This window comes from Salvelinus fontinalis, chromosome 31 (genome assembly GCF_029448725.1).
Source record: "Salvelinus fontinalis isolate EN_2023a chromosome 31, ASM2944872v1, whole genome shotgun sequence".
Lineage (NCBI taxonomy): Eukaryota > Metazoa > Chordata > Actinopteri > Salmoniformes > Salmonidae > Salvelinus > Salvelinus fontinalis.
In genome coordinates, this window is record NC_074695.1 from 41,456,199 (window position 1) to 41,467,739 (window position 11,541).

At 42.9% G+C, this 11,541-nt stretch overlaps 1 protein-coding gene across 6 annotated transcripts; it reads left to right on the forward strand.

The window, feature by feature from the left end:
- Positions 1–325: 325 nt before the first annotated feature.
- On the forward strand, positions 326–11,368 carry LOC129830266 (protein-L-isoaspartate O-methyltransferase domain-containing protein 2-like). 6 transcript variants are annotated; one of them, XM_055892710.1, is made up of 7 exons: positions 377–464; positions 627–659; positions 5,455–5,774; positions 5,945–6,047; positions 6,503–6,674; positions 7,291–7,414; positions 7,800–11,368. In XM_055892710.1, exons 3-7 carry the CDS (start codon positions 5,468–5,470, stop codon positions 8,228–8,230), a joined length of 1,137 nt encoding a protein of 378 aa, XP_055748685.1. In that variant the 5' UTR covers positions 377–464; positions 627–659; positions 5,455–5,467; the 3' UTR covers positions 8,231–11,368. The 6 variants fall into 6 exon arrangements, with proteins under 6 accessions (XP_055748684.1, XP_055748685.1, XP_055748689.1 ...); XM_055892714.1 differs by having other exon boundaries at positions 5,459–5,774; XM_055892711.1 differs by having other exon boundaries at positions 383–534.
- The last annotated feature ends 173 nt before the right edge of the window (positions 11,369–11,541 follow it).

Consider the following 11,541-nt stretch of genomic DNA (forward strand, 5'->3'; position numbering starts at 1 on the left):
TTTCATTTTCATAGTCATGCTATTGAAGTCTGAAAGCCCCACTAAAAATAAAATCACAATTTCAACAACAACAAAATTATTTTTGTTCATCCTGCTTTGCCTAAGAGCTATTGAAGATTGAATGCTAAAAAAATATTATAATAATAATAGATATATATAAACAGTGGATTTTTGTACACCCTCCCCTGATTCAGAATGTATCATTATCATAGTCATGTCACTCTTTGTCTAACAGCTATTGGCTACACCGAATATCCAATTGAAAATAATTTTAAAAAATAATCTCCAATCTCCATTGGAGATTTAACATTTCGGCCAATGCAAGATGAGTACAACTCTCCCTCTCCACTGGGGTACTGACTGATCACAGTTTGGTGTTTGTGTGACGTCAGTGTCAGCTGATCAATGTTTACGTCCAGAATTGTGGCGACATCTATTGAATGTTTATGGGGGAAAACGAGAAGGTAAAAACATATTTTTTCGAAATACAATTGACACTATAAAGCAGCGTCAATTAACCGTCACATCCATAAGGTAAAGACCGCTGCTTCGTATTTCTTATGGCGAGTGTCTTTGTTAGCTCCAGACAGACAATAATTTATCTTCTCTCCCGTGTACCCCTGCAGAGCACTTCGTTGACGATATCAACAGAGACTAAGGTGATGCATATTTATTTATGTATCTCGCGTTGAAGCAGTAGTTCGATAACATGTTTTGTTTGGTTGTTAAATATCAAATTCCAATATCAAAATATTTGAAAGAAGATTAATAAAAACACTATGAATGCGCAACAAATGCTTACCCAAATGTTGGCTGCAGTTTATGTAAACACATACTGTTTTGTTATTCAGTGGCGCAGCTGTATTTTGTGTGTGCGTTGATTGGTGGGAAATATGCATCACTGAGAGGATTCGATTATCTGGTCCGGGCGTCCTGTTAGGCGTGTTTTTCATTGGGTGAAAGTAGTGGCATTTGTTTTGGAACCGGGCTGCCTCCTGGGTGTGAGCCAGGTACCTGGTTCGAAGCACACGGCGAAATCGGTTCAAAACAAAAGTGATGTAATTAATCACGTTGAGTAACGACTAGGATTCTGTGTTCTCACATGCACAAATTATTGCTTTTGCTATAAACGCCCCATCTGCCTTACAAGGAAACTAGCTTGAAAATGCAAAGGTATATTACACGGTAAAGAGGTGTATTTCTGGATGATACACCATGTTTTCTTGTTGCCAACATGACCGAGCGTCCGAGATTATGCCGCGTTCATCTGCTAGTTAGAATTAGGAAAATCTGACATTTTGATTTTCTAACTGGTTCTAGTTATACACGTGCCACATTCAGCAAATCGAACATTTCAGCTTTCTAGTACCGACTAGCAGATGAACGCGGCATTGATGTTCGATTTCAGAAGGGCGCTCCTCCCTCACCGCTTTTGCCCGGCACGTCACGGGACATAGACAGGTGCCCCACGGCTCAGCATAATCGAATCGGTCTACTCCCGCAGTTACAAAGAACGCGTCTCCACCATCACTAGGATTATCGTGTGCTGTGGCAGTGACACCGCCCGGCTACTTGTGAAAGCAGAACACAATACGAGTTTATTTGACTGGGTTGTTATATAAGAACTTCATTAAAGGCCCGAAGAAAGAGGTTCTAAAACAGGCCTGTCTTTTACACACACCTTCAGAACCAAAATGACATGTTCAAAGCTCATTCTTTCTCCAACTAGAACTCAAGGACAACAAAGTCAAGGTATTGGAGTGGCCATCACAAAGCCCTGACCTCAAACCTATAGAAATGTTGTGGGCCGAACTGAAAAAGCTTGTGCGAGCAAGGAGGCCTACAAATCTGACTCAGTTACACCAGCTCTGTCAGGAGGAATGGGCCAAAATGAACCCAATTTATTGTGGGTAGCTTGTGGAAGGCTACCTGAAACGTTTGACCCAAATTAAACAATTTAAAGGCAATGCTACCAAATACTAATTGAGTGTATGTAAACCTCTGACCCACTGAGAATGTGATGAAAGAAATATAAACTGAAATTAATCATTCTCTCTACTATTATTCTGATATTTCGTATTCTTAAAATAAAGTGGTGATCCTAACTGGGATTAAATGATAGGGATTGTGAAAAACTGAGTTTAAATATATTTGGCTAAAGTGTATGTAAACTTCCGACTTCCACTGTACAGTACAAGTCAAAACCTACTCATTCAAGGGTTCTTCTTTATTTTTTACTATTTTCTACATTGCAGAATAATGGTGAGGACAAACAATGAAATAACCCATATGGAATCACGTAATAACCAAAAAGGTGTTAAACAAATCAAAATATATTTTATATTTGAGATTCTTCAAAGTAACCACCCTTTGCCTTGATGACAGCTTTGCACACTCTAGGCATTTTCTCAACCAGCTTCATGAGGTAGGCACCTGGAATGCATTTCAATTAACAGGTGTGTCTTGTTAATTTGTGGAATTTATTTCCTTAATGCATTTTAGCCAATCAGTTGTATTTTGACAAGGTAGGGGTGGTATACAGAAGATAGCCCTATTTGGTAAAAGACCAAATCCATATTACGGCAAGAACAGCTCAAATAAGAAAAGAGAAACGACAGTCCATCGTTACTTTAAGACATGAAGGTCAGTCAATCTGGAAAATGTCAAGAACTTTAAACGTTTCTTCAATTGCAGTCGCAAAAAGCATCAAGCACTGTGATGAAACTGGCTCTCATGAGGACCGCCACAGAAAAGGAAGACCCAGAGTTACCTCTGCTGCAGAGGATAAGTTCATTAGAGTTACCAGTCTCAGAAATTGCAGCCCAAATAAATGCTTCACAGAGGTCAAGTTACAGACACATCTCAACATCAACTGTTCAGAGGACAATGCATGAATCAGGCCTTCGCGGTCAAATTGCTGCAAAGAAACCACTACTGAAGGACACCAATAATAACAAGAGACTTGCTTGGGCCAAGTAACACGAGCAATGGACATTAGACCAGGGGAAATCTGTCCTTTGGTCTGATGAGTCCAAATTTGTGTGAGACGCAGAGTAAGTGAAGGGATAATCTCCGCATGTGTGGTTCCTAACGTGAAGCATGGAGTAGGAGGTGTGATGGTGCTTTGCTGGTGACACTGTTGGGGATTTATTTAGAATTCAAGGCACACTTAACCAGCATGGCTACCACAGCATTCTGCAGCGATACGCCATCCCATCTGGTTTGGGCTTAGTGCGACTATCATTTGTTTTTCAACAGAACAATGACCCAAAACACACCTCAAGGCTGTGTCAGGGCTATTTGACCAAGGAGAGGGATGGAGTGCTGCATCAGATGACCTGGCCTCCACAATCACCTGACCTCAACCCAATTGAGATGATTTGGGATGAGTTGGACTGCAGAGTGAAGGAAAAGCAGCCAACAAGTGCTTAGCATATGTGGGAACTCCTTCAAGACTGTTGGAAAAGCATTCCAGGCGATGTTGGTTGAGAGAATGCCAAGAGTGTGCAAAGCTATCATCAAGGCACAGGGTGAAGAATCTAAAATACATTTTGATTTAACACTTTTTTATTCGTTACTACATGATTCCATATGTGTTATTTCATAGTTTTGATGTCTTCACTATTATTCTACAATGTAGAAAATAGTACAAATAAAGAAAAACCCTTGAATGAGTAGGTGTGTCCAAACATTTGACTAGTACTGTGTGTGTGTGTGTGTTAACAATTTAATTTAAAAATAAAATAATTATGGAATATCTACATAGGCGTACAGAGGCACATTATCAGCAACCATCACTCATGTGTTCCAATTGCATATTGTGTTAGCTAATCCAAGTTTACCATTTTAATAGGGTAATTGAACATTAGGAAACCCTTTTGCAATTATGTTAGCATAGCTGAAACCTGTTGTTTTGATAAAGAAGCAATAAAACTGGACTTCTTTCGACTAGTTGAGTATCTGGAGCATCAGCATTTGTGGGTTCGATTACAGGCTTACAATGGCCAGAAACAAAGAACTTTCTTCTGAAACTCCTCAGTCTTTTCTTGCTTGTTCTGAGAAATTTAGGCTAATTCATGCGAGAAATTGCCAAGAAACGGAAGATCTCATACAACGCTGTGTACTACTCCCTTCACAGAACATCGCAAACTGTCTAGAAAGGGGTAGAATAGAAAGGGGAGTGGGAGGCCCCGGTGCACAACTGAGCAAGAGGACAAGTACATTAAAGTCTAGTGTGAGAAACAGACTCCCCACAAGTCCTCAACTGGCAGCTTCATTAAATAGTACTCGCAAAACACCAGTCTCAACGTCAACAGTGAAGAGGCAACTCCGGGATGCTGACCTAGTCGGCTCGGGAATTCGAACCAGTGCCATGTGATAACCTTCCAGACGGACAACCATCTCTGCAGCACTCCACCAATCAGGTCTTTATGGTTGAGTGGCCAGACGGAAGCCACTCCTCAGTAAAAGGCACATGACAGCCCGCTTGGAGTTTGCCAAGAGGCACCTAAAGGACTCTCAGACCATGAGAAACAAGATTCTCTGGTCTGCTGAAAACAAGATTGAACTCGTTGGCCTGAATGCCAAGTGTCATGTCTAGAAGAAACCTGGCGCCATCCCTACGGTGAAGCATGGCGGTGGCAGCATCATGCTGTGCGGATGTTTGCGCTCAGGACCTCAGAGTGGGGCTGAGGTCTTCAAGTCTCTTGAAGAGAGACCTGGAATAGATGTCTAACAACGCTCCCCATCCAACCTGACAGAGCTTGAGAGGATCTGCAGAGAAGAATGGGAGAAACTCCCCAAATACCAGTGTGCCAAGCTTATAGCGTCATATCTAAGACTCAAGCCTGAAATTGCTGCCAAAGGTGCTTCAAAGAAGTACAGAGGAAAGGCTTTGAATACTTATGTAAATGTAATATCAGTTTTTTTATATAATTAGCAAACATTTGTAAACCTGTTTAGTATAAGGCTGTAACGTAACAATGTGAAAAGTCAAGGGGTGTGAATACTTTCCGAATGCACTGTAAATTATGAACGTCCTTTGTCAAGTATGACTTTTTACATATATAAGTTGGATAGTGTCCTGTTCGCACAGTTGAATAAATAGTATATAATAGAACAGCAGTGTTGACTGTGTGAGTATGTGTGTGTAAGGGTTGTATGTGTATGAGAGTCAGTGCATATAGTCTGTAAAGTGTGGATAGTCTCTGAGGTACAAATAATCTCTCAGGAGCAGGTCTGAGCAGGTAGACGGCAAGGGTTAGCTGTTCAGCAGTCTGATTGCCTGGTGGTTGAAGCTGTCTCAGGACCTTTTGCCCTGAGACCCGATGTTCCGATACCGTTTGCAAGATGGTAACAGTGAAGGGGGATGAGGGGGATGAATCAATCTGAATCAATAGATCAATATTTTTAGACACCTTTTTGTCTGACTCTATCCTCATCTCTCTTTCTCAGCGAGTCCGTGAGGATGGGAGGAGCCGTGAGTGCGGGGGAGGATAACGATGAGTTGATTGACAACCTGAAGGAGGCTCAGTACATCCGCTCGGACCTGGTGGAGCAGGCCTTTAGGGCCATAGACAGGGCCGACTACTATCTGGAAGAGTTCAGAGACAGTGCCTACAAGGACCTGGCCTGGAGGCACGGCAACATCCACCTCTCAGCACCCTGCATCTACTCCGAGGTGATGGAGGCCTTGGATCTCCAGCCTGGCCTGTCCTTCCTCAATCTGGGCAGTGGTACGGGCTACCTCAGCACTATGGTGGGACTCATACTGGGTGAGTCAGGATGGCACAAACCTCACCTGGCCAGGTGAAACAAAATAAAACAATTTTATAAGGGCAAGAGTGGCTTAAAAATCATTTTTACCATTGCTTTACATAACAAAATGGAAAATAAGATGGAAAGTGAAAATGTACTCACACCTTGTTTCTCCCCTTTACTGTAGGTCCATTTGGAGTGAACCATGGGGTGGAGCTGCACCAAGATGTCATTGAGTATGCATACCAGAAACTGGAGTTTTTCATCAAGACCAGCGACAGCTTCGACAGGTAGGAGTTTCATGATGAAAATGACAATGTAGGAATTATACCAGAGTTATGAGCTATCAGGAGAATGCAGTTAATTGGCATTATACCAGAGTTATAGGAGCTATCAAGAGAATCCAGTTAAATGGCTATAACTCTGTTTTAATGCCATTTAACTGGATTATCCTGATAGCTTCTATAACTCTGGCATATCAGGAGAATCCAGTTAAATGGCATTATACCAGAGTTATAGAAGCTATCAGGAGGATCCAGTTAAACATAATTATTCTGTAACAAGCTAGTAAGATAACATACTGCAGTTATGGTGGGTAGGCTGATTCTCTGATGAAACTGTGTCGGGAGTGCTACAGGTATCCAAGAAACATCAGACGTGGCTCTGGAATGGGGGAATCATAGGGGTGTGTGTGTGTGTGTGTGTGTGTGTGTGTGTGTGTGTGTGTGTGTGTGTGTGTGTGTAGGTTTGAGTTCTGTGAGCCCTGCTTCGTGATGGGGAACTGTCTGGAGATAGCCCCAGAGAGTGGTCAGTATGACAGGGTGTATTGTGGAGCTGGGGTGCAGCAGGAGCAGGAAGACTACATGAAGAACCTGCTCAAAGTGGAGGGAATCCTAGTGCTGCCATTGGAGGAGAAGGTCAGCGCTCGCACATGAACACCCCCAATGGTGGCTGCTGAGGGAAGGACGGCTCATAATAATGTCTGAAATGGAGCGAATAAAATGGTATCAAACACATGGAACTCCACTCCAGCCATTAACACGAGCCCGTCCTCTCCAGTTAAGGTGCCACCAACCTCCTGTGACCCACACACAGAGACAAAATGTGAAGTGAAACAGAATGGTGAACGTAGCAATCCGGATGGTTTCACAAGACTAAATTGTGACTGTAAAGACATGGCCACTTTTAAAACCAGAATAAACTTAGATAAACTCCCCTCTTAACCCAGTGCTATTTCTAGCACTTTGATATATTCTGGTGTCTTGTGGTGTCATCTTCCCTGTTATACAACTCCGTTGTAGACTTTGTTGTCTCATCTTTCTTGGTCCCGCTCCTAGAAATTGTTTGTATACCTTCTATACACATTGAGACATTTTGACACTCATTTCCTTTGTGTGTAGCTAATGCTCTGTGCTCCACTTGTGACTTGGGTTTAGAGAAAGATCTGTATATAAATACATATTTCTTAACTACTGCTTACTACAAAAAAACCTCCAGTACACAAACATATTATTGCCCTTCCTCTCTCCTTAGTTGACCAAGATCACTCGAACAGGCTACAACAGCTGGGAGACCAAAAACATCATTGCTGTGTCCTTTGCCCCACTGGTGTTGCCCAAACACAGAGATAACAGTAAACCCAAAGCAGTGCCTTTACGTAAGTACTGTACTAGCACATCTGTCTATGTAACAGAGGTCGTTTTCCAAGTGAGCCTTTGTGTGATGAGTAACCCTATCGGAGATCTGGGCCGGTATTCGCAAAGCATCTCAGAGTAGGTGCATATCTAGGATAAATTTGGCCTTTTAGATTATAATAAATGACAGGGGGGGACCTGATTCTAGATCAGCTATCCTACTCTGAGGCTTTGTGAAAACAGGCCCTGGAGACTCAGAACCACTGGGGGAGGTGACAGTTGTTGAACACTATGTTGTCTCAAATGCATGTTGGACTAGTTACAAAATGGGAAGGCAGAACTTCCATCACTTACTATGTGGGAGAGTGTGAAATGGTTTCCTCTTGTCATTTGTGTGTACCTCCTCAGCGACCATGTTTGAGGTGCGGACTCTGCAGGACTTGGCTCGCATCTCTATCCGTCTGACGTTAAAGAAGACAGTGGCGGGGCCAGGGCTGTTGCCCAGGAGGAGGTTGGCCCACAACGGGGAGCAGCTCCGGCGGGCCCAACACAGTGGCTCCACCCTGCTTTCCAACCGCTACGTATTCATGAGCCGCCTCATCCCTGGGCCGATGGACGACAACAACCGCTCAGACACAGAAGAGGAGGAAGAAGAGGGGAACTGCAGGATTCTAGGAGAACCTGAGGAAGAGGAGGAGCAGGAGGAAGAGGGGGAGGAAAGTAGGGAGGGCGGTGCCCTTCTACATGAGGCTCCAGTGAACCTGCTAAGAGAAAGGATCCTGGGCCTGCCGCTCCCTGAGCCTCTGAAGATGTACATGCTCCACTACAGAGAGAAGTAGAGAGGGACAGGAGACAAGAAGCTGTGCTCCCATTCTCTAACTTGTTACCATCCCTATGCTCTTGACTCCCCTTTATGTATACAAAAGTAATTCATGTGTAAGGAATAGGCTGATAACTCCACGGGAATGGCTAAAATGAGTTCCCATCCGAATTCAAACTGTAAGCCCTAGAAACTTCATGTTGAAGTGAATAACTAGAAGAATTGGATAAGTAGAAGCAATATGGTAATAGCTCCATCTCCCCCTTCCCCGATAGCCTAGGTACACCTATCTAATCTACAGAGGTGCTTAAGGGGTAGAGGTCGAGGTTGGAAAAACAAGGATTTAGGGTTTGGGAGCTTCCTTAGGGTCACCCCTACCCCCAGAAGCCCTCACCACCACCAGCAGCCCCCTAGGACTATTCCAACAACCCCTCTGAACACTAGACTCATCTCACTCAATGCCCCACCCATGAACTTTATCTCCCCCTCTTTTGGGGTATCTTGTCTCGTGCCTGACACTGGCACCCAGTCTCGAAGACCTTCTTTCCACCCTCTTTGAATTTTGTAAATGTGATTTTTCTGAGAATGATGATTTTGACTGTGACTGAACAATTCAGGGGAGCTTTTGAGATCAACTTACAAGAACTGAAAGCCCCAAATGGTGTGGAAATATTTGCTCATTCTGTGTTCACATCTGTAAGATCTTCTCGTATCTTACTGTGTTCTGCATTGAATATACTTGTTGAGAGCAGGGGTATGCAGCTGCAGACCATTTATGTTAAGGCAAATGTCAAGAGGGCTACAGGCATGAAACAAGTATATTAACACATTTTTACACAGTATAGCAAAGAAATTACCACATTGACAAACAGCATTACCCGAATTCACTCTCATTTTGTGAATTCTTATTTCTTCAACATCAAATAATGGGAGACTGCAAATGCCTTTGGACTGTAAGAACACCTTTGGATTAGGAGTAGAAAGTGAGTGTGGGAAAGCTATTTACTATTAGGTTCTCAAAGCAGATCTGTAATTAAAGTAGTAAATAATGTACAGTGAGGTCCAAAGGTATTTGGACAGTGATACATTATTTTGTCTCTGTACTCCAGCACTTTGGATTTAAAATTGTACACTATATATACAAAAGTATGTGGACACCCCTTCAAATTAGTGGGTTTGGGTATTTCAGCCACACCCGTTGCTGACAGGTGTAGAAAAGCTCTCAGAACGGGCCCGCCGAGTACTGAAACAAGTAGCATATAAAAATCGTCTCCTCGGTTACAACACTCAGTACCGAGTTCCAAACTACCCCAGGAAACAACGTCAGCACAATAACTGTTCGTTGGGAGCTTCATGAAATGGGTTTCCATGGCTGAGCAGCCACACACAGGCCTAAGCTAACCATGTGCAATCAAGCGTCGGCTGGAGTGGTGTGAAGCTCGCCGCCATTGGACTCTGGAGCAGTGGTACGCGTTCTCTAAAGTGATGAATCACACTTCACCATCTGGCAGTCCAACTGACAAATCTGGGTTGGAAAATGCCAGGAGAACGCTACCTGCCCCAATGCATAGTGCCAACTGTAAAGTTTGGTGGAGGAGGAATAACAGTCTGGGGCTGTTTTTCATGGTTCGGGCTAGGCCCCTTAGATCCAGTGAAGGGAAATCTTAACGCTACAGCATACAATGACATTTTAGACGATTCTGTGCTTCCAACTTTGTGGCAACAGTTTGGGGAAGGCTCTTTCCCGTATCAGCATGACAATGCCCCAATGCACAAAGCGAGATCCGTACAGAAATGGTTTGTCGAGATCGGCGTGGAAGAGCCCTGACAACCCCAACGAACACCTTTGGGATACATTGAAACGCCGACTGCGAGCAAGCCCTAATCGCCCAACCTCATTAATGTTCTTGTGGCTGAATGGAAGCAAGCCCCCGCAGCAACGTTCCAACATCTAGTAGAAAGCCTTCCCAGAATAGTGGAGGCTGTTATAGCAGCAAAAGTGGATCAACTCCACATTAACTCCCATGATTTTGGATGAGATGTTCGACAAGCAGGTGTCCACATTCTTTTGGTATGTAGTGTACATTGAGGTTAATGTGCGGGTTGTTGGCTTTAATTTGAAGGTATTTTCATCCATATCGGGTGAACGGTTGAGAAGTTAAAGCACTTTTTGTACATAGTCCCCCCCATTTTAGAGAACCAAAAGTATTAGGACATTCACTTGTGTATTAAACAGTCAAAAGTTTAGTATTTGGTCCCATATTCCTAGCACACAATGATTACATCAAGCTGTGACTCAACAAATTTGTTGGCCTCATTTGCAGTGTTTTGGTTGTTTCAGTTTATTTTGTGCCCAATAAATAATGTATCGTCATTTGAGTCACTTAGAGTAAAGAATATATTTTTCTGAACCCTTCTACATTGTGGATGCTACCATTGACTACAGATAATCCTGAATGAGTGAGAAAGTTAGTGGCAAAAGATCATAACCCCAAGACATGCTGACCTCTCGCTATTTCTAATAACAGGAGAGGTTAGCATTTTGTGTGGTGGGTGTATATTTATGCCTAACTTTCTCACTCATTCATGGGCACACAATGTGAAACCAAACAAGAGTGCAAATGCATCCAAAAAATAGTCACAAGCCTGATATCATTGCATGCTAGGAATATGGGACTAAATTTTTGACTACTTTAATGAGTGAACTTTCCATGTTTGGTCCGCTAAAATGGGGGGGGCGGAGGGAAACATATGAACATAAAGTCCTGTAATTTCCAAACGGTTCACCCGACATGGATGAAATTACCCTAAAATTAAAGCTGGCAGTCTGCACTTGAACCTCAGTCACTGTATAATTTTAGTACAGAGCCGAAACAAGATATGTCACTGTCCAAATACATTTGGACCTCACTGTGTGTATCCACCTGTGAAGGAATTTAAGCACTTATTTGTCTACATTGGAACCAGTGTGATGGACTGTGTGTGTTATGCTCCGATGCTGTTGAGGTATAAAAAGAAAAATCTAAAATGTTTTGTCTGATGTTCTCAGTGCCAAACCTATCCAGCACTCGACGGGTCCAAATGTGTCTTGCTGTTCAGTTCTACATGTCAAATTGTTAATCGAAGAAAAAAATAAATCATGTGTATTTAGATTAAATATCTACGTGTGACAAAATATGTAAGTTGAACTATACTGCCAGAAAATCCTAAATGAGTGCCATTGCTTAACACCAGACTGCTCAATCTTAGTTATTAATTTTGAATACTGTGCTTAGCTTGCAGAGTACAGACTTGATTTTGTGCAGGGAAAAATGGAATGAAAGCACGTAC